At 37.3% G+C, this 24,231-nt stretch overlaps 1 protein-coding gene across 2 annotated transcripts in view; it reads left to right on the plus strand.

The window, feature by feature from the left end:
* The window catches only part of FARP1 (FERM, ARH/RhoGEF and pleckstrin domain protein 1), a 147,569-nt gene that overhangs the window by 117,398 nt on the left and 5,940 nt on the right, over window positions 1-24,231 (plus strand). For both annotated transcript variants that reach the window (XM_075199929.1, XM_075199928.1), the window contains exons 14-22: window positions 9,478-9,665; window positions 11,849-11,938; window positions 12,749-12,882; window positions 14,373-14,454; window positions 16,981-17,218; window positions 19,011-19,141; window positions 22,057-22,125; window positions 22,697-22,786; window positions 23,115-23,197. In XM_075199929.1, coding sequence (XP_075056030.1) covers window positions 9,478-9,665; window positions 11,849-11,938; window positions 12,749-12,882; window positions 14,373-14,454; window positions 16,981-17,218; window positions 19,011-19,141; window positions 22,057-22,125; window positions 22,697-22,786; window positions 23,115-23,197 — 1,105 coding nt within the window. The remainder of the gene's footprint in view (window positions 1-9,477; window positions 9,666-11,848; window positions 11,939-12,748; window positions 12,883-14,372; window positions 14,455-16,980; window positions 17,219-19,010; window positions 19,142-22,056; window positions 22,126-22,696; window positions 22,787-23,114; window positions 23,198-24,231) is intronic.

Raw genomic sequence — 24,231 nt, forward strand, 5'->3', positions numbered from 1 at the left:
GGAAGGAAGTCATAGAAGTAGTTTGCACTTTATGTTTAAATATATTTAGATGTAATAGTTAGAAAAGTATTTGGGAAGATAATTTTATAATTTAGGTGTAAAAGAAGTTTTGGTTTTTTATTTTGTAATATAGTAGTAGCACTTAACGTTGATTTTTTTGTAGCAGTTGGCTCCTTTAGTCATGTTTCTCCTTCAAGTAGAGTAGCAGTACTTGTAGTGGCCTCTGGAGTCCCACAAGATGTTGAACTACATTTGCACTAATTCATTCTAAATACAGCCTTTTTTTTTTTAAGTTTGACACTGAACCTCTTGTTTTAATGTGGTATTTGTAGAATTTGCTGGACTGGTGGTAATAGAAAATGAAGCCTTAGTGCCACTATTGTTCACTGAGCCATAATCTACTGACAAGACTTAATATTTAGTTTATTAAGTATATTTTCTTTTTACAGTGCCTATTGTTCAGAAAGCAAATGGATACATGGCCACAATGCAGTTTAGAGAGCATACTGGCATATAATTTTACATCTGTACTCCTTATCGACTTCAGATACCATGTGCAGTATGTGTGTAGAAAATAACATGAGTCACATGACCACATGTGACCAAATAGAATAGAGGATCACATGGAGCCCAGTTAGTGTGTTTTGTCTGTGATCGTGGACACTGTGAATCTTTTCTGAAATATAGCGAACATTCCTCTGTACCGCTGTGTAGGGATGACCCATGTGATGCCTGTAGACACTAGTTGTAATACGCACTTCCTGGATAATTTCTACTTGTTTTCACATACTCCTGGTAATACTTTCTTGTATCTAAGCCCCTGAAATGGATCATGCTCTTGTTGATTGGTTCTTTGGCAAAAAATAGTTGTAGCTGCTGAAATAATATAGGTTATAGGCTAGTTTCTAGTAAGGTCAGTCTCTGCTGCACCAGTCTAATAAACAAACTGCACCTGAAAAACATTTCAAAGCAAAACCACTTGCACATATCTCGCAGGAGCAGACCTGCAATCGATATTATCCATTTAGGGTTAAAGACACACTATCATTTTGTACTTTATTCAGATTATTTTGCTTTACATTTATTTAAAAAAAAAAAAAAGTTTCTTCTTGCTTTTTAATTGCTTTTTTTTCACAATTTTCCAATTTTTAAGCCATTTTTCCTATTAATCTCTATTTTTTGTAACCACTATTCAGCTATTTAGTGACACAGAAAATGAATAGAATATAGTACAAGTTTTTGCAGCATCCTCACAAAATACAAAGACAGAGGTGTAGAAAATGATAAACTGGTTTAAGTCTGAAAAACATGACAATGGATACAGACTGGATTGATTTCCAATTTCATATTCCATTGTCAAAAATATCGCAGTTCTTCTATAGTGATACACTCATAATTTCTATAATTTAATACTTCTATAGTGATACACTCATAATTGTATAATTTCTAATATAAGGATTTTTATTACAAGAGGGTATGCAGCCATGGCTGTAGACGAAAATGGTGCACATTGTTTAGCCTAATTTTTCACGACCATATTCCTTGTCCATCAGGCTAATGTTGCCCTTAAACTGCCCATAAAAGGTCAATCCCACCAATCAGGAATCATAGTCCAATATGGCCATGTGGGTGGGTGCAGTCAGAAGATGGCTACACACAGGCTGATAGCAGGCCTCTTCCTGCTGTATTTCCCGATGAGCTAGATAATGGTACAAGCACGAGCATCACGCTTGTTTTGTGGCCACCCATATTTCAGGATACAATATTACCAGCCATTACACAAGCAGATCTAGGGGTAAATGTATGAAGCTGAGAGTTTTCCAGCGGGTTTGAAAAGTGGAAATGTTGCCGATCAGATTCTAGCTATTATTTTGTAGAATGTACTAAATAAACGAGAGCTAGAATCTGATTGGTTTTTCAAACCCGACAGAAAACTCAGCTTGATACATTTACCCCCTGGTGTTTTGATCCAAGCACCCATAACTGTACCACCTGTGTAACCATATTGTACAGGTCCCTTTAGTTGAATTACCAAGAGGGGTCCAATTAGTACTGGCAGCCAATTAATGCACAACTTAACAGGTCACAGTCCTAGTCAGGGTCTCTGGTTGTTTCGGGCTCACTCACATAGGAAAGTTTGGTCTAAAACAACAGGTAGCTTTAGAAATACCTTGTAATATCAGAGTTACCTGAACTTTTGGTCTTTAATAACTTCTTTAAGGGCTCCGTCCAATTTCTTATATTACAGCTATAGGTCTCTCTCCCCGCAAGAATATTGTTAAGGTCAGCTCTATCCATATTCCACAGTCATGATAGGAAATGTGGAAGAAACATAGGGTAAAAAAACCTATCAAATAAAAAACACACGGGCTACATATGTGAGAAAGAAGCTCTAAGCCTATTTGGAATATGTGATGAATGATACTTTCAGTGTGGGAGAGGCCTCACTTACGTGTTCCTTACAGCCAGTCCCGTCCTAGCGGTTTTTTCGAGATCCCATATCTGACATATTAGAAGCCACTTGCACTTTTTTTTTGCCTTTTCTCACCATCCATATTCTATCAGAGCCTTCTAGGGTATTATTCAGCCTTCTGGTTTGCCTAATAATATGGAGATTTTGCTGCACTTTTTTATACTATTCCATGTCTGTCAATCCTTAAACTAAAACCTATAGCGATTACAAATCAAATAAGAAAATAAAATCTCCTCTCATGCAAATGCTTGTTCTGGGTGTTTGCCTACTAAAGTTGTTCTTAACTTTCATGCAGAGAAATCTGCAGATGCCACTAACATATGGAACGCACAAGATGGCGTGACATGCATCCAATTTCTTGCGCAAACTGCTTTGTTTCCCTCTCTAAACCAACTCTTTGTACACTAATTGTCCTGTAATCTACTACTTTGGGAAATGCGTTCTCATTTTTGTCATTTGTTAACATACTGTGAAGAAAGAAATTTGTTTATGTTGCATTGTAAGCATTGCTTTTTGTCCGCATGTATCTTATAAAAAGAAAGTGGAAGGGGGTTTCTGTCTTCATCCTTCAGCATGTTTTATCCTCTGTTACTCACATTATTCTTGGTCCTGTTTTGATGTTCCTTTTCTTTGGATTATGCATAAGGATGTCTTTTCATTCAACAACAGTGATACTGCTCGCCAAGGTTCAAAGGAAAGAGGGCATCTGATTAATGTTATCAAGTTAGTAATAAAAATAGAATACGAATACTTGTCCTGTTCATGCCCTGTCTGTTCCTAAACAGAATGGTACATACTTTTGTTCACATGAGTTATTACAGTACATTTAGTTCATGACCAATATGCAGATAAGTCATTTACTATCCGTTCATGTTATCAAGAATTCTTTTGCCGTAATAGCGAATATTTGTATCATGGAATTTCTATATTCTTATCACAGGAAATATTCCTTTGTTATGGATCACTGTTGTTGATTAGGAAAGGTGCCTTTTGAGCTGGACTACACCTGTGCCAGTGGTGTAACAATGGTCTCTGCACTGGTGAAGAATAGGCGAACGTACCCTTAGTATAAAACCAATACTATTTTGGATTTTATTGGGTATTTTGTCCGCCTACGTGATAAGAGTCTGCACTAGTGATGGATGCCAGTGTTACTCTATGGGCAGCAGTTGCAGTTCACAATGATGACATGTTATGTAATATTATAAGTCGAAAGCATGAGAGTGCTCTGGCTGGGAATGTCATGGGCTGTCTATGTAACGCTCAGCTTGGTACATTACTGTGCATGTGATGCATTGCTTCCCTGCTCCCACGCCAGGAGCATTACCTACACCCAACCTTTTGTACAATTGTCATTTGTTTATCTGTTTTTGTCAACCTGCTGACCATCTTTGGTGATAACCTAGTCATTGGGTAAGATATATAATGTACATCTGAATCACTGCCTATTGTATTTCTCTCTGTTACCCGGCTTGAAAATAAGTTTTATTTCACCTCTGTCTTTTCTGTGGCACACAAAGGGTGACCCGCTAAATCTCTCTATGTGCAAATGCTTTTAATAGAAGCACTTTTATAACGTACCTGCTTGTTTGCTTCCAGATACGTTTACCCTTTTGGAACATAGCTTTTTTTAGACAGGTCTTCAAAGGTTGTTGAACTACAAGTCCCAGCATACTCTCCTGCTGACTTGCAGTGTATGCTCTGTGTTGTAGTTCAGTCACTCTCTGTATCTAACCTGAACTGTGGAGTTGCATTCATCTAAACTTTGTTAATATACTAAGATATATCCTACATGATTACAGTTACAGCACGGTGTCAATGTAGAAGCTAAATTTGATCTCCATTCAGTACAAAATATTCAATGGATTATAACTTACATATCTTATGAATACTTAAAGACATTTGTGACTATAATAGAAAAGGTATTGGATCTAAAACAATACAGTGCAGACATGGAGTAATATGGAACATTCTGTCATTACAATGCTACAGTGCTCTGACATTAAGACTTATGTCTGGCTGTCAGGTGTTGATAAGTGGGGGTCATGCTACCAAGTTGACAGCTCAATTTTTCCAGTTGCTTTTATTTTTTTGTTAAAATAGGAAAGGCTAATAAGATCATGTCACATTGCATATCTTAGAGACCATGTGATACGGCATTACTGTCATGCCATAACTTTTATCATTATATCTTGAAATTGAACATGCTAATCCCCATTTTACAACATGTAGTATACTTAATAGTGACCCACAACAGACATTCAACAGTTTAAGCATAATTATTCAGCAGTGATAAGGCTCTATATCAACTTATCAATATGACTGAAAAGACATATCAAAGACAATCAGATGCAAATATGAAAGAAATTAAGTTTAAAAGTATTAATACTAATATATAAAAAAAATTATATTGCGATTAGCAAGTTTCCGTTGTTGTCTGTCACCATTAGTCAACACACAGCCTATTGTACTGCTCTATTTACATATTGCGCTGCGACATAGACTATAAGCTGCAATAGAGAGCAACATCTTGATATCATTCTGAAGCAATAGCTCTTATGCAGTCGGTGTTTTTATTATCTGCCCTGTCCTTTATTTGCCTGTACATGTACATTGATATGCTAAGTGCGGTTTTTCCTCCTGCAGCTGGCTCCTGTATTTTCCCGGATTTTTGGTTTTGCCATAACAATTAAAGGTAAAACTTAATTAAGTAGATCCGATAGTTTTAGCTGTATACATTCAACAATATGGGGCCAATTTGGTGGTATTTAGAGGTCAGGGGAGGACGTTTAAGAAAATATCTCATTTCTATTCTTTAAGAGGTACTTTTAGTTCAAAATAATATAGCAATTATCCCACAGGTTTGCTCAGCACTTATTTCATTTAAAGTAAGCCAATCACCAGAATCTTAAAAACTACTTGAACTTGGGTTTTAGCAACCCCTCCCAATTGACATCACAGCTGTTCTCCCAGGCCTTGGAAACCCAGGCTCAGTACATTGTAAGGCCAGAATTTCAACACATGCTTAGGAAGGCTATGAATTCATTGCAAGGAGCCGTGGTTTTATTAGGAGCCCAATTTCCTTTGGATCACTGGGATTTCCATCGTTTTGAAGTGGAAGATACGCGCAGAGGTAGACTCTTTCCATTTATGTGTCTATATCATTTATTATTTTTATTATTTATTTAGTTTTCAAGATCCTGGTGAAAGAATACATTAAAGAGTTAGTTCTTGGTGATATGTTCCAAAAGGGTAAAGCAAAACAACAAAGAGTTTTTGCTGGTAAGAAAGACAAGTTTATGTACACCAGATGGCTCTAGAATTTTCATTTTAATTTGTGACATTGATCAAAAACCATGAATCAGTCTTATTGTGCCATATATAGAATGAAAGGATAGTGCAACTGAATGTTATATGCTGTGAACAACTGAATTTATTAAATGCTATTAAGTTATGATGTGACGATCCGAAGTTCTTGCAATTGAATCTGTTTAATTATGTTAGTGTTGCTTTTAAGGTGCAGGTTGTTTAGAGCTTTCTGGCTGTAACTAGATTTAATTGCACATGGATTTTCACATCCTGGCTATATTGCATTTTATTAACTCTATCCTCCTGGCTGATAATAAATGTGTACTTTTTTTTATATAGGTGAATTCATTTTTCTATCCCATTTAATTAATGATTCATTGTTGCTATGTGAGAGTATCTAAATTTTGAAATATATGTATACAGTGAGGAAACTGTGAGCGCCAAACTAAGATTATTTTTTTTTTCTTCAAATAGATAAGTTAGTGAAATGTAAACTAGTTAGATGAGTAGATTACTTTTCACAAAGAGTTCAGTGTCGAGTAGACTAGTTAGATGGGTAGAGTATGCTTCATGAAGAGTTTAGTGAAGGGTAGATAAGTAGATTACCCTTCATGAAGAAGTTAGATAGATGGGTAGATTACTTTTCATGAAGAGTTTAGTGAAGGATAGACTAGATAGATGGGTAGATTACTCTTCATGAAGAGTTTAGTGAAGGATAGACTAGATAGATGGGTAGATTACTCTTCATGAAGAGTTTAGTGAAGGATAGACTAGATAGATGGGTAGATTACTTTTCATGAAGAGTTTAGTGAAGGATAGACTAGATAGATGGGTAGATTACTCTTCATGAAGAGTTTAGTGAAGGATAGACTAGATAGATGAGTAGATTTACTGTTTACGACGAGTTGAGTGAAGGAAGGGTAGACTAGATAGATGGGTAGATTACTTTTCATGAAGAGTTTAGTGAAGGGTAGACTAGATAGATGGGTAGATTACTTTTCATGAAGAGTTTAGTGAAGGATAGACTAGATAGATGGGTAGATAGATTACTCTTCATGAAGAGTTTAGTGAAGGATAGACTAGATAGATGGGTAAAGTATTGTTCATGAAGAGTTTAGTGAAGGGTAGACTAGATAGCTGGGTAGAGTACTGTTCATGAAGAGTTTAGTGAAGGGTAGACTAGATAGCTGGGTAGAGTACTGTTCATGAAGAGTTTAGTGAAGGGTAGACTAGATAGCTGGGTAGAGTACTGTTCGTGAAGAGTTTAGTGAAGGGTAGACTAGATAGCTGGGTAGAGTACTGTTCATGAAGAGTTTAGTGAAGGGTAGACTAGATAGATGGGTAGAGAGTTCTGTTCAAGAGTAAAACTGGTGCATGCTTTTTTTTTTATTATTCTTAGACTTGAAAAGGTGTAATATTCTCTCACACTGTTGCCTGTCTTGTCTGTGAAAGTATTGGTGCTAGCATATTCTCTCATTATGATTCCATAGCACCAGTTTTGCCAGACACACAATTGCCCTCTTCATTTACAGATCTGTGCATGGAACCAGTTTCTTGTGGACAGATATGAATGGGTATTTTTTATATATTTACACAAGTAGGATAGTTTGAATTAAAATAGAGTACTTGTGATATACTCCTTTCAAATTATTTCACTGTGTAATATTGTTCTCTAGCTTCAATAAAATTGGCACATTATTTGTGTCATTTCTTTAATAAGTGTGAGTTGGAATATTGTGTTGTAGTTGTAGAATTATATATGGCCTTATGTTTGTGCCACTGTGTGCAGTACACAAATGTATTCAATCAACTCCTCTTCAGATAACTGGCATCTGGCCAGGCAGCAAAATCCAAATGGAAATGGTCTTTGAGGACTGTACTGTAGTGACAAATGTTTACTAATCTCTATCCCCTACAGTATTCTTGATGGACGGCTTTTAAGTAGTACAGAAGTACACTTGAGTCTAGATTTACTAAACTGCGGGTTTGAAAAAGTGGAGTTGTTGCCTATAGCAACCAATCAGATTCTAGCTGTCATTTATTTAGTACATTCTACAAAATAAAAGCTAGAATCTGGTTGGTTGCTATAGGCAACATCTCCACCTATTCAAAACCGCAGTTTAGTAAATATACCCCTTGATCTGGAATGATAGCCGACAAAAAGTTTTTGACTGCCAGCACCTGCTAGATCAATAGGCTGCAGTTGTTTCACCTGTGTCCTCTGTCTGTTTTAGTTAGCATTACAGAGGGCCTCCAATTGGACAACACTAACTTAAATAACGTCACAGTAACTGTAAATGGCACATTTTCTAAACCTTTGTTAGGGATTTTTTGTTTTTTGTCTGTAAGAGAGAATTGATTTTACCACAGACAGGTGATTTTGCTTGACCCAAATACCGAGCCCTAGGATCACATTCCACTTTTGCCACACTCGGGTAGTTAAATTGCACAGATCTGGCCATTCGGCAGTCTGGTGAGTGGTGGTTCAATCACATTGAAGCCTGATAGTGAGGTTGACAAATCACCACACACATAGGCAGAGAGCGAACCATAGTGCGACCAGGTTTATGTGACTGCACTGTAATGATCCGATTTGATTTTGAGGCATGACGCAGTGTTTTTTGCCAACATCGCCAGGGATATTATGTCTGTATGTAAAATGAGATGACCTTGAAATGTTTTAACTTCTATCTCGGAAAAACTTTCATTATTTAAATCTTGCGTAAATGACATATTACAACAAGGTGGATGAAGTTGCAGAAGTCTTCCCATTGTTGTAACTGGTTTTCTTTTGCAAACAACTGTTGAAATCCAGTCATGCTTAGTCAGCAAATGTCCTTTACAAAGTGTTAAGGACATTTGCAGCTGTCGGAAATTAAACTACCAAGTAGAAATGTATTTATTAAAGATCTGTTATTCCCAAACTTCTTAACATCCACAAAATACGAAGACCTGACAAGTGAATGCTGACATCTTGCCATTCACTACCGAATGAGGTTTTCTGGGCACTTATGTTTCCAATTTGTTACATCATATGCCTTTTATTTACCACCTATACTTATCACCTGGACATTTCTCTTCACTTAGTGTAGACTAGCTATGCTAGGATTTCTGTCACAAGCATTCAATGGAACATGAATGGAATGACGGCAAAAGGTATAATCTGTTGTGTGTAGTACTGGTAATGTAGTTCACTCAGCCCCTGTCATTTGTGTGAAATGCTATGAAGCTTTGTTTTGTAGAAGGCCTCTGTTTAGACCCTTACTAGCAATGTCCATTCAGTAGTTGTTCACCAGCTCCATTTCTATTGTATAGTACATTCCACTTATTGCCCAGATTGTAAAAGCCATAAGCAGCACTTAATAGTCACTGTGGCATACTGGAGAAGGTGTACTATGCCATGATCATTTGTTGAGCTTTCTTCCCGAGAGAGACAAATCTTAGTCTTTATCATTCTTTACATTTATTGTTTTTGTTTTAAAAAATATCAGCATACTTCAATGTAATTGAGTATCTCATAATAACATAATATCTGTATCAGTTTGTCTCTTGGTGATTAAGCCTTCCATTATATCATAACTCTGTACATTTTCACCAGTGTGCTTCTGCTTCAGTCTGATATTGAGGCTTTGATGTTGTTCTGATCAGAAGTAGAATGTGTACTAAAAATAGTTTTGTGTTTTTAATCTTTATAGGTTCCTTGACAGGTAGCCCACACCTTTCAGAACTATCTATTAACTCTCAAGGAGGAACAACTGGACTAAACTCTTCTCTATCGCCAAACTTAAGTCCTGATGGAAAGCCGTCTTCCCCACTGATTAGTCCGTTGTTGAATGAGCCGATCTGCATCAGAACTGATGATGAGGATGACAGTCGTAAAAAGGTACTTTTGTGTTTACTTATTTTGGTTGCTCAGTATTAAGAACTTTCAAGCTACAGACACAGACAGCAATGTTATCAATTTTAAAGAACTCCTCCCAAAACGATTTTTTTCATTGAACAATTCGTACAGACGCTGATAAATTTGATATTGTGCTGAAAAAAGATTGCTTGATTTTGATCATTCAATACAATTGTTTTCAACTAGTGCCTGTTCAAATTTGGATGATCATATGTCTGAAATAACGTTTCAGCTATGTTACATTATTTAAGATCATTTGTATTCTAAAAGTGTATCGATAATTTTAAAAAAGTGTTCATAAAAGGAAAAAAACTGTGGGAGCACCCTTAGTCTGTCCATTGTGGTTTAATGTAGTGGCATTAATCTGGCCCGGTGTAATGGCATTAGTCTGGCCAGTGTGGCGGCATTAGTCTGGCCAGTGTGGCGGCATTAGTCTGGCCAGTGTGGCGGCATTAGTCTGGCCAGTGTGGAGGCATTAGTCTGGCCAGTGTGGCGGCATTAGTCTGGCCAGCGTGGCGGCATTAGTCTGGCCAGTGTGGCGGCATTAGTCTGGCCAGTGTGGAGGCATTAGTCTGGCCAGTGTGGCGGCATTAGTCTGGCCAGTGTGGCGGCATTAGTCTGGCCAGTGTGGCGGCATTAGTCTGGCCAGTGTGGAGGCATTAGTCTGGCCAGTGTGGCGGCATTAGTCTGGCCAGCGTGGCGGCATTAGTCTGGCCAGTGTGGCGGCATTAGTCTGGCCAGTGTGGAGGCATTAGTCTGGCCAGTGTGGCGGCATTAGTCTGGCCAGCGTGGCGGCATTAGTCTGGCCAGCGTGGCGGCATTAGTCTGGCCAGTGTGGAGGCATTAGTCTGGCCAGTGTGGAGGCATTAGTCTGGCCAGTGTGGCGGCATTAGTCTGGCCAGTGTGGCGGCATTAGTCTGGCCAGCGTGGCGGCATTAGTCTGGCCAGCTGAAGACCACTACATTTTCATGTATAATCATTGGGCAATCAGAATGCACAGAGCACTTACTAAGTTCTGTGTACGGGTTCTGTGGTGTTTGTACCTCCACTACATATGTGTAAAGGTCAAACACCTGGAATGTCCCTTATATGTCCAACTCCACAAAGTCCGTTGCTTGGATATTACATTGCAGGGTAACTTACACAACATTTCCACATATCCTTTTGTTGGGTCATTTCTACAGGTTTATATGCGGTTGAGCGATATGACCGGAGCTTCCAGGCCTTCTCTGCAATGTTTTCAAATAGCCACCGATATAAATTGTGTGAATAATTTAAAGCTGGAGCATGGAAGCATTTTGTGTCCGAGTACTAACTAGTGGCATGCAACAAAACAAGGAATTTATACTGCCTGCAACAAAGTGTGAGATAGCATATGGTCGCATTGGTTTATATGGAAATCCCTGTGTTGTGTACATGTTTTATTTGAGGTGTACGAATATCTGCAAGTGACTGTCAGACTATGTGCATGAGCATGTATCTGTTTACACTAATCTCTGGCGCCCTCTGTTGAAAGGAGTGAAACTATACTACAAAACAGTCTGAATAGTTTCTCATCTATCAGGTTATTGTATATTCCCATCTCTGGTTGCCACTAACCTCCTTTACAAGTAGCAGCTGGCTGAAACAAACCTTTTGTGATTGATAAATTGAATTTAAATATTCACATAAGCAAAAAGAGGCACAAAATACATTATACTGCGGTGCTACTAATGTAAACAAATGCATACTGGCTACGAACTGCTGAAGCATGCATTATTTTGGATGTGTACCATGTATTTCTTCCCTGAATGATAGTGTTTAAACCAGACAAAGATGTATTTTTTTTTTTCATTTTGTAAACGTTAACATTCAAGCATATCTCCAGTCCATGAATTAATGGTTTGTATTTTGTGGAGAAAGTGAAATGTTTTTTATTTTGTCCGAAAACCGCACAAGCAAGAAAGCAGCTTCTGTAATATTAAGCTTATCTTACCTCTGGTAACCAACAAGTCTTCTAAGTAATTTGAGGAAAACAAAAAAAACATAGATATAATTTTATAGTAATATATTTTATATACTACATTCCACTGTCAAATTGCTTATTGTGTTGTATTGAATGTGGGATTTGTTTTAGATACTATTCTATCTATTGACTTACTATTTTGTATTTTTCTTCTTGATAGAGGTTTCCCACGGACAAAGCCTACTTTATTGCGAAGGAAGTTTCAACTACAGAATGCACCTACCTTAAAGACCTTGAAGTCATTACAGTGGTAAATGATTCTTCTGTCTTATGATAAAGCAAACATGTTCTTAGACTAATATGAGCCCTCCTACATAGCAGTAACGAGTGATGACTGATGGAATGACACCTACTGTAGGCCTCTTATTTGTGTGGAACAGAGCACAGGGCATCTATGTTGCATAAAGTTTTCTCAGTTAATAAGTATTGCTCAACAGTGCAATAAAACGGTTCTATGAGTCTATTCTCTGGAACTATTGACTTGGAGGAATTCATAGATAGAGGTTTACAGTAGGAAAACAGTGTCTAGAGGAAAATTGGGTATATGGAATACATACTGCACCGTGAAATTGTTTCAGCGAAACATTTAGATGAACTTTTCTGAACTGCTGCAGTAAAATATTTCTTTTAATACATCATTGTACATTATGTCATGTACAGTATATTAATACTAGATGGGGATTAGAATGGAAGAGAATTACTACTATATAAAATACTTTGATGGTTAGATAATGTTTGCTTTTGAGAACAACTTTCATATAAATGGAAACTGAAGCTTCACACACAGCCCCATATACTCTGACATCATAAAGGTGTAGGTAATCTGAGGCTCTCCAGCTGAGACATGTTCAGTATGCGGTACTAGCCAGAGACTGACCAATCACATCAGGGGTTGTGGTCTCATAGCCGCTTGTAAATCACATGAACACGCTGAACACTACTATTCTCTGTGTATAAATGGGAATTCCTAACACTATGAATCAACATGCACACAGTTTAGTTCTTTTACTTTTCAGAAATAGAGGCAGTTTTTCAATCATTTGATTTGCTTCTTTTTCAGTGGTTTCAGAATGCAGTAAGCAAAGATGACTCCATGCCAGAGCACCTAAAAAATCTTATTTTCTCCAACTTTGACCCCTTACATAAGTTCCACTCCAGTTTCCTAAAGGAAGTTGATCAGAGGCTAACTCTTTGGTAAGACATGTTTGCATTTACTGTTATCTATCATAGTATCATTGAAAATGATAATCTGATCCCTTGAAAATTTATATAAACTATATTGTAAAATAATAAAAAACGTCATCTTAAGGTGGGATTCTGACACAAAATTGTGTGATTGTGAAGTGATAAGGATACCTTTATAGCACAGTTCTGCTAAGGGGTGAGATTACTACTGCAATGCTCCATTCTTGTCTGAACAGTAAATCAAACAATGATTTCAGTAAGCAAACGGTCTAAGACCGTTCTTACTATTGCTGAGCAAGAATAAAGTATCCCATTAATAAGCCAATTGTAAAAGCTGCAGCTTTCTTTAGGACCATATAGATGCTACATGTATGAATACTTTCATGCATGCAATGCAGATATGCAAAGAATGATTATATACACATATTACTTTATTATCACTTAAAGGGAAATAAAATGTACTAAAATGTGTAATATTGTTGTTGATTTCATCATTTGCACCAACTGGCAAACATTCCTGCAGCTAAAATGACATTAAACCTAAAATACAATTTGATCAAATATGAATATCATGTGACATTAACAAATATATTGTTCTGCTTTAGTTTAACTATAATATATACAATTATATTACATACAATATAAAATGTGATATACATTCCTATGTAAACATAGTAATGCCCTTGCTATCCACTGCAAGCTATTGCTACATAGCCTTAAACATTTGGTGTTTGAGTGGAAAGAAAATATCCTCCACCCCCCTTTGAAGGAACATAAAACTTGCATATCTTTAGTTATTTTAGATCTTAGAGCTTTTGCATATATAATTGTCATTTTCATTAGTAGGTCCATTAAATAAAGCAACTTGGATTTTAAGTTTAGTGGTCCTTTTATGTAGTATATTGTGTTTTTATAGATATATCTAAAAAATGGTTCTGTGATAACATACCATAACATTTTTCAAATCGCCATTTAGTCTATGAATATATTGTTGTTTTTTGTCAAGCATAAGGTGCAAACAAGGCTATGTTTTAGGTTACCTTGCTGTGTGAAAATAAATATTGTTCTTCTATCACTAATAGCAATTCTATGTGGATAATTTCTTTGGTATCTAGTCTAGGCCTGAGCTTCTCCCACCAGCAATCCTGCCTTTCATGCTTCTCCAGTGAAGAGAGAGAAGAGCAGAGTGGATCTACTGTATCTGCCTGCGGCTCATGCCTTTCACATGATTATGGAGCTCGTCTGAATAAATGTCCATATTTTAAAATTATAAGGATATTATAAGTCACAGTTTCACATTTCTTACTCTAATTATTCAGTTTGCTTATCAGATAAAACAGTGTGTGTGTGTAATATATATAAATATATATATATATATATATATATATATATATATATATATATATATATATATATATATATATATATATATATATATATAATGTTGCTAATATTGCTAACCATAACTGACTTAGTAACTTTGTTTTATGTCCTGCCAGGGAAGGAAGGTCCAATTCGCATATGAAAGCTGATAACCAGAAAATCGGTGATGTGATGCTGAAGAACATTCAGGGTTTAAAGGTACCTTGGATAGACCAACATCTTTTAGCATCCTAATGACATATACAATATTGCCCCCACGAATAAAAGCAAATATAGTGGAGGGAGCCCATTGAATCAGACACTGACAAGTCTGTTAATATATTTAACTGTGCATCATGTATTGTGTAAATATCACTGGTTATTATTCTGAAAAACAAATATTGCTTAGTTTATTATACATAATTGATATTATTGCTGCCCCATTCCCTCAGTGTATCAGTGTCTGTCTGGTTTTCAATTAGACTGGGTTGCAAATTAGAAAGTAGCCTCACATGTGTCATGGAAACAAAGGTTATAATACATCCATTGTCTACATACAGTGGAGCTATCAATTTTGTTCTAAATTAACTATATAGAATACAACCAATCAATTCACTCATACATTGTACATTCAGCTTTAATTATGTCACTTGGTCTATGTGGCAGGTTCACTTTAATGTAGCCACACACGAAGTGTTCCTGACAATCCAACAATTAAATTGGACACACATTGGACAACCTAATTTAGAAAGATCTGATCATTTGTAGATCAGATTATTCAACTGTGACTTCTCACAGAAACAAAACGGTGACAACTGCAGAAAGCTAAATAACTTGAAACATTGCAGAAGCTGCACTTGAAGTTCACAATCAAATATTCACAATAAAATGTCTTAACAGTTTTTCTGACGGTCTGGGAACAAATCCCTAAACAATATGCGGACATTTGCACTATAAAACAAAATAAGACCATTGGATTGAACAATACCTATGTGCTGCACTTTGTGAGTGTAATGAATACCTCAAACTTGCATTTTAGTTTTTTAAACAAAGTGATTGCAAACATCCTGAGTAATTAAAACTGCCTACAGGCTTAAAGGCATCAAAGGGTTTTCAGTGACCTTTGCTTAATAGAGATCAAGGAGAGGTAATAATTAAAATACCAGTTATTGAGAGGGTGATTCTGGGATAAATGTAAATGACATATATTGTGTGTGGTATCACAATCTTGTTTAATGCTTTGTTATCAGAAGCACTTCATGGGTTTTTCTCTTATAGCCTCACATCTGTCTGCACATCTTATCTCCAAGAGCTAGAAATCTGCAATCTTGTCATTTACAACAATGTGTTTTTTTTACCCAGAGATTCCTGTGTTTGAATAGGTTTAGTGCAGTTGATAAACATGATCTATAGAGACAGGCAAGCATTGCCACTGGGTACAAAGCACATTATCTTCTTTATACTAATCACAGTAGATATTCCAATGGCTTGTCTTCTTCTGTGCGAGTATATATTTATAACATAAGCCTAATATGCCTCTACTAATATGAACCAATGCCTGAATTTGCAGTGAGGTGTTATCCAGGTAGAATGTACTGTAATGTAGGTTGATGGAAGCAGTATGCAAAATACATTGGTGATGTGATGGGATCTTGTGTGCTGTTATCTAGACAAGTAGTGACCCAGCATCTCCTCTCCTAGTTTCTTTTAAACAAACGTGGGACCTAGGATCACCCTGGTTTGGGAGAGGAAAGAAGAGCGCTCAGTGTAATGTGGACACTTCTGAGATAGTGATTCAGTACTTTTAATTTAAAAATAATACTACAAAAATACATAGTACAGGGTAATAAATATAGTAGCATTGACCTTATTCCTATTTCCAAACAAATTTTTTTTCTAGTTTCCAAATGAACAGTTGCATTTCTGTACAATTGTATAATTAAACTGAAGCGCACACTTTACAATCATAGTTTAGCAGTCAGATCATTTTAATCAGACTATACAAGTAAGTTATGGCTTTATACATGTTACAGCTTTCAGTATGTATGCATAATTTAGGGTAGTTGCAGGAGTGCTGCACTTTAATTTTGTCATTAAATGCCCACACTCTAATCTGCTTTAATCTGATTGCTTTTAGGTGAAACGTTTCATCATATACGATCAGATTATAGATGTATAATGCCATCTAAATTTATTGTATTCTTCCAATTTTTACCCACAGAATTTTTTTGGTTTCAATAATGTGTATAAAGAAAATATTTGTGTGGTCATATTATGTTGGTTTTTTTTCCCCATTACTTATAGTGATACCGAATTATATTAAAAGTCGTCTCTTTTTAAAGATGAGATTAGTATTGCTCCTAGGCTAGACGTCTGTCCGTTCAAATAATTGAATGAGAAATGCAAGTGAATGTGATGCTGATCACAAACACTGTGGTATTACAGGCAACTGCAGCCTGTTTGTCCTCAAAACAACCGCAATGCCAGAAAATTGTCCTATCGCACTTCATATGATCAATAATAGGCATATTGGTAAATCCGGTTGGAAGATGACTGCCATCTACCAGTCTGTGCAGTCATAATGCAATCACACTGGAAGTGATCAAGGGAAGAACAAGCAGATCTCATCCAGTTTGGCCACTCTTATTTTGTTAATAAACTCTCAAAGTAGAAGTATATTCCTAGTTCTGAATAATTTATCAGATGAAGATAGTTGTCCTAACTGAAAACTTTTTATGTTCTCAGCAATTCACATGTAACCTTCAGAAGCACTACGAGTTGTTGATGGAGCTTGAGAAGGCTATTAAAAACTCCCGCAAGCTGGAGATTTTGTGCAGGGACTTTGAGCAGGAGAAGGTTTGCTACTTGCCCCTGAACATGTTCCTCCTCCAGCCTTTGCACAGACTCATGCACTACAAACAAATCATGGAGAGGCTTTGTAAACACTACTCTCCAAATCATGTGGATTTCCGGGACACTCGAGGTAAGAGATGACCAAGTCTTCCTGATATATGACCACATAATGCACTGTGAATGGTGAAGATGGATGTCCATCACACATAAACCTTGTGCTTGTCTGTCAAATATTTTATTCCTTCCTTTGTTTCGTCTAAGCCAATCATATTCAAGCTTGGCAATGGTATGAATGTGATTGGTTAAAATATGTTGGTATGCTGCAATTTCTTCAGTGTTTCAGTGTTCGTATGCCAGTAGTAATTTTCAGGGGGCTTTTTTTAGGGTGGACAGCCAATCAATTTCTAACAATACTCCAAACATTATTAAAATTTTGATTTTTCTAGTAATTATTTGTGAAGAAACCCAACACCTTTTGTATCATAAATTTCCCCTGCTATATAAGCTCTGACTCCTCCAGCCAAACAGCAAATAGTTTGATCTAACTGGCTGCAAATCACTTTGTCTATGGGCAAGAAGGGACAGCTGATCTCAATTAGCATCTGGGATTTTTCAGATCTTGATTGGAATGCAATAATTGTGCCCCATAGGTAAGGCTAAATCTTTGCGATTTGTCCACTCATGTGGCCAGATTGAACATACATCCAGGCCCTTGGTACTCTAGTTTATTGACCAGATAGTCCAAGCATGGGCACTTCCACCCTTGGGGTTGCCACGTAGCTGGTAAAAATCTGTCTTGATGATGTATTAATAATAGGACAGAAACATAAGAGAGAGGAGAGGCGTTTTTCTTTTTTTCCAGAAGAAGTAACCATATTTACACCAGCCTGTCTGACAGTACATCTTAGTTGTAGTTGCCACATTTACTGTGTACTTTGATTTCACACAATTCATCATGCTTTTAAAAGCAGGTGGGTCTTCCTAGCTTCAAGCGCATGGATTGGCTTCTATATTTAGCACACGTATAAATAAATGTATCCCCAGAAAATAATTTGAATGGCTATAATTTTATTACCTCAAATGGACAATTATGTTCGCCTACCCATCACATAAAAGTATTGTAATTGCTTCGAGAAGAGCGATCTCTGTATCATTGTGGTTCCAGAGATAGAATATCTGCTCACTATATTGATGAATGAGCACTTTATTGCACTTTATTTTTAATTTTGTGACTTGTGTTTTTGGCATAAAATAAAAAAATAGGCAAAATAGCACAGTTTTGTTGCACACCTGACATCATTTTTAGGTTAACTGCAGCAATAGTGTTCCTGTCAATAATGACCTGTTAATCACAGAGTATTGCCCTGGCCATAGTCATGACTCTGGTCCAAGCATCACATAGACCAAAAATAAAGCCTGATTCATGTCAAGAGCCACAAAATAGGAGAACCACTACCACTGTGTTCACCTCCTGGCGATTACAGGGCAGTATATTGTACCAGAAGGCTCTTTAACTGACCCTAGATATACTATTGAAGTCATCTGCTTTGTATATCATTATGTAGTATTTGGAGTTTTACTGCTTTGTAGGTGTGTATATATCATTTAGAGCAGAGAATACATTATCGCATATATAATCGAGAGGATAAGTCATTGATAAGTTCCATGATCGTATAAGGGCACAAATCTGCAGACTGAGGTAACTGATCTCCAAATATCAGTAATAATTTATTAATAAAGGGTGCAGTTATTTCTATAATACACACACATTCCTAATGAACACTGACTATATTACTTCAGATCACACCTTTTATACAGATGTCATCTATAGGAATTTGAAATGTTGTAATTTCTGTTTGCTAAAATTACACTACACAGTTGCCAACTATTGTAAATTAAAATGCCAATTTACTTTCCAACAGCTGCTCTTGCAGAGATCTCGGAAATGGTAGCTCAACTCCACGGGACAATGATAAAGATGGAAAACTTTCAGAAACTGCAGGAGCTTAGGAAGGATTTGACGGGCATTGACAATCTGATGATAGCAGGAAGGGTAAGCAGGGACCAGCAGTCGGCAGACGTTGTGCAGTCTGCCCTCTGAAAGACTTGCCCTGTTTTTATGTGTGTTCCTGCAGACATAGCAGTGACTCACATGAAAGCATAACCATGACATGCCACCCTATGCTTCTATAGCTAATGTAAGAATGATGAGTATAAACCAGGGCCAAACATTCCATATATAACCAAGATTAGGATTTCCCTGGGTTTAGCGGCACTTCAAACTCATTGTTTACACTTCCCTTAAGTTTCCTTTCAATGTTGTATTTGCATGATATTGTCAGTCACAGAAGGCATCTCTTCAGATAGTTCTACTACATCCTCTATGCTCTTTGCTTTCTGCAATAACAAGCTTCTCTTTATATGTCCAATCAAAACTCTGTCTGTTCTTCCTCTACTCTTCTTTGTAACCTTGTCCACACAAGAGAATCCCAAACAGAAGACAATGTGATCAGGTGACCAGGTAGATTTTGAGAGTAATGAAATACAGACAGCATCTTCTTGTGGTCGCTTGCCCTTTCTACTTTTTTGCACATATTATCCCTACAGAAATGCATTGATTCATGCAAAAATAAATTGTAATGTGATGCAAGCCACTGATGTTATAATATCAGCAGCTATATAGGGCAATTGGCCTGATATCACAGCAACCTCAAAACAATTATGGTGCTTAGTAATTATCTGATCAAAATCGATTAGAAGATGGCCGTTAGCTACCTGTGTATGCAATCAACTTCCAACCACACTAATAGGCCCAAATTAAACTGGAAATGTTTCAGCCTCCGCTAATTGGCGACCTATGTGTGTGGTCAATTGGAAAACAATCCCAAGTGCTAAGCGGCAAAGATCGGACCATGTGTGTCTGGCCTAAGCGTTACAGGCAAACTGTGGTGCAGGGGAAGGAGGAGCAGGCTTGTAGTTTTCCACAGGGATCTTGTATAAGACTGCCACCTTGCCATGGAGATAAAGGTCATCTACACATGTAGAGATGGTGGAACCCATAGTTGCTCCATATGATTGCTTTTTGTGGTGCCACATTATATAAATTGTTAGTAAGGTACATGCCAGCTATGCATTTACTTCCTTCTCCTGACCTTTTAATAATAATTAAAAAACAGTATACCATTTTTATAAAAATTTAAATATTTCACTCCTGGCATCCGCAACATACCTCTTGGGTTGGATGCATAAATGTAGTCAAAATGAATATTCTCCCTAGACTCCCCTATCTTTTCCAGGCCCTACCCGTACCCCTCCACAAACCTTTAAGTTCATTCAGCACATTATCTCCTTTTTTATCTGGTCCAAAAATCGACCGATAGGGCATCTAAAAATTCTACAACACCCTTCCCAGGGTGGCGGCCTAGTTTTTCCTAACTTTAAAAGGTATTATCAGGCGGCACAGCTCGCCCAGTGTGTCCAATGGAACGCAGCCTCCCTAACTAAACTTTAGGTCTCTCTGTAGGCCGAGTCTCCTTGCCTGCCTACCATGTCTTCCTTAATATGGCTGCCTCATCCCGCCGTCCACTTTCAGCTAAATCTCGCTCAGTAGTGTCACTTTCTCTTTCTGTTTGGGACCGTGCTAACATGGTCTATAAATTGGCTCCAAACCCCTCTCCACTTGTCCCCATATTTGGCAATTTTATACCTGGTCTTGCCACTTCTTTCTTTTCTGCTTGGTTGCCACGTGGCATTAGATTTCTCGGTGACATATCTTGTACTCCCTAGTTTCAACAGTTTTCGGACCTTCAGTCTCTATTGCACTTATCAAACACTTTTTCCAATTCTTGCAAACTCAAAATTTTCACTCGTCTCAGTTTCCTCCTTCCCACCAGACCTTTCTCCAGCTTCGAGGCGCTCTCTGTGAGGCAGGCCTCAACTAAAGGTTTGGTCTCTACACTGTACTCTGAACTATTACTCCCTGGCCCCATGATAGGAGGCTCCCCATACCCTCGCATGGGAGTCTGACATTGGTGAATCTTTAAATGCGGAAGATTGGTCAGAGATTTGGTAACGCACCGTCTCCAGCTCTATATGTGTGAAGATCAAGGAAAATGTATACAAACTATTATATCGCGGGTACTATGTTCCCATCTGTTTATGTCGAATTATTCCTGATGCTTCTGATAGATGCTGGAGGGGATGGCCAACCCGTGGCACCTTTTTACACACTGGTCCTGCCCTAAATTTTCTAGTTACTGGTCCTCAATACAAAATGTAATAAGCTCAGTATTAATATTTAATCTCCCCTTCCTACCTAAATATTTTCTGCTTCCTCTGGCCCCTCAGACTTTACCAAACATCAACTTAAGCTTATTCACCACTTTGACTCTGCCGCCACCTGCCAGCTTGCGGTGGGCTGGAAATCACCCACCATTCCCTCTTTTGCAGCAGCGATAACCAGAATATAATATGTATACCGCATGGAATACGTGTCCGGTCATTCTTAACAATTCTGCCATATCATTCTGCAAAACCTGGGAACCCTGGGCCATTCATAACAACATACACTTACCATTTACCACATGACTAAGTTGTTTTTTTTTAGCTTTGTTCCAACTTTATAACTTGCCAGAGGTTAGTTATATAGCTTACCTCCCCCTTGTGCTTCACACCGCCGTCTTCCCCCTTTCTCACCCCCCCATAACTCTATAAAACAACCTTATCCCTTCTTACTCCAGTTCATATTTGACTCTTTATCTTGAACACTTTCATATGTTTACAGTCATATACCTGTACTTTTGACTATTCAGCCTCGAAAAGATAAACTTTAAAAATAAATAAATAATTATTTAATTAGTAAATATTTCTCTTTCCGGAATTCATTTTGTTGCAATGTGACCTGAATCCTAGATGATGTATTTACTGAACATAGTTTCTATATTGAAAACATTTCATGTTTCATTTCAGGAGTTCATCAGGCTTGGAAGTTTAAGCAAGTTATCTGGAAAAGGCTTACAGCAACGTATGTTTTTCTTGGTAAGCAGGATTGTGCATTGTGAATATACGTCACTGGAGCCCGTTGGTATGGAATCTTTGGTGCCCTTGGCCCTGGCTCATCCTTCACCTGGTCTGTAAGACTACTCAGAATGTCAGGACTTAATTTCTGTTTCTATATCCATAGTTATTCTAAAAAATGATGACCTCAAAGGAGTGTGGAGGTCTTGGATGCACGTGAAGTGGATATCCCCCTGTTGAACATATCACTTCCTAATTTAAATTATTGTCCTAGATTCATAAACTCTAAGGGGCATATTCAATTCTTGGCATTAAAGCCAAAAATCCTGCGGTGCGCGCACTATTACCGTTATTACGGTATTCAGGGAGCCGCGAGCTGAAATCCAGCTTACTATTACTGTAATAACGGTAATAGTTTTAACGCAGCAGAAAACGCTGAGAATTGAATATGCTCCTAAGTGGCAGAACTGCAAAATTAGTTGTAGAAGTAAAATATGCCCTTTAAATCGTCCGTTTGTAGAAAGCTTTAATATATAGTTTGGCGGCAATGCTCAATATAAGTGAGAATAAATGTGCACCCTCTTTCTTGCAGTTTAATGATGTGTTGCTGTACACAAGCAGAGGATTGACCTCATCTAATCAGTTTAAAGTCCATGGACAGCTGCCCCTGTTCAACATGACGGTAAGTAGCCCTCTCATCCTGCTGTTTGTAGCCTGACTTGAAGTACAGTAGAATGAAGAAAAACTTTATCTTTTACATTGCTTTGAAGCAGTCAGTACAGATTACCTAAAGACAAAATGTACTTTCATATGGAAGTACTGTGCATTTGTAACAGAGCCATGAACAGTCATATAACTTTGTGTGACTAATTATATTGTATTGTCTGACATCTTGTGGTGAACATGATGCCATTCACCTGTATGGGTATCATCAGTTTATTCTGTGCATATAGTTGTCTAACCAGTAAATAGAACATATATATATATTGTGGTTATTTCTTGCACTTCAGGTAGAAGAAAGTGACGAGGAATGGGGGGTATCCCACTGCCTTACCTTAAGAAGTCAGAACCAGGCTATAGTTGTGGCAGCAAGGTAAATTGTAATAGAATATTCTTGTTTAAAATTCAAGGTACACTGACTGCTGTGGATGTGTGGAAAGGCTTCATAAGCCAGAGTCTAGGGTGGTAGGGGCTAAAGGGCGGCACCCTGCTTACTTTTTATGCCATTTTTATTTTTGTTTAATAATTTATTTGCCTAATGTTACCATTTTTATTTAATCTGAATTAGTTCTGAATTGTTGCCAATTACTTATTTGTATTTAAAGATGGGATTCTGTAGGGCTTGGACCATGCAGAGCTACAGATATGGAGGGTGACACAGAAATAATGACTTAGTGAGTGGCAGAAAATGTAAATCAAGGTCTGTACATAGATAACACAATGCTTGATAATGGGCAAGACATTGTAGGGTGAAAAATTATTTCACAGATATATGACATTACAAATACTAATAAATTAGAAAACGTATAAAAAATCAATTCACATCGTTTGAGCAAGTTCACAGAGTATTTTATCATGGCGATTTGTGTACTATTACATAAAAATATTTGTTTGCCCAGTTTTAGAATATTTTATTTTCCAGAAATATTTCATTTAAAAAGAGGAGGGGAAGTTAACCAGTAGACCTACGTTGTAATAGGTGGGTTTGAAAGTTGCTCTGTGTCCCTCTCTGCCAGGCTGCACTGAAGCAGTCATCACAGACGTTTGATTTTGTTCCTGGCAGTCAGATCACCGCAGCCAACATTCTAACATAGAATGCTGTGTGCAGGCATCAGGTGATGTCTTCCCCATCTCTTGGGTTTTTTGCTTACATGCTCACTGATTAGTCCCTGGGAGCACTATATCAACTGCCCCAGTAGTGTTAAAGTTTGCCTTTACATGCTTGTTATTATAAATGTTTAACATAAACAAAATCAAAACACACACAGCTTATTTTATCCCACTAAAATAAAATGAAATACCTGTTATATAGAAAATAAACAAACAAAATGTTTTGTTTGTTTGGTTTTTTTTGGGGGGGGGGGGGCAGGTCCCTATGTTTCTTTCCTTTTTAAATTGTCTAATATC

Source organism: Mixophyes fleayi, chromosome 2 (genome assembly GCF_038048845.1).
Source record: "Mixophyes fleayi isolate aMixFle1 chromosome 2, aMixFle1.hap1, whole genome shotgun sequence".
NCBI classification, from domain to species: domain Eukaryota; kingdom Metazoa; phylum Chordata; class Amphibia; order Anura; family Limnodynastidae; genus Mixophyes; species Mixophyes fleayi.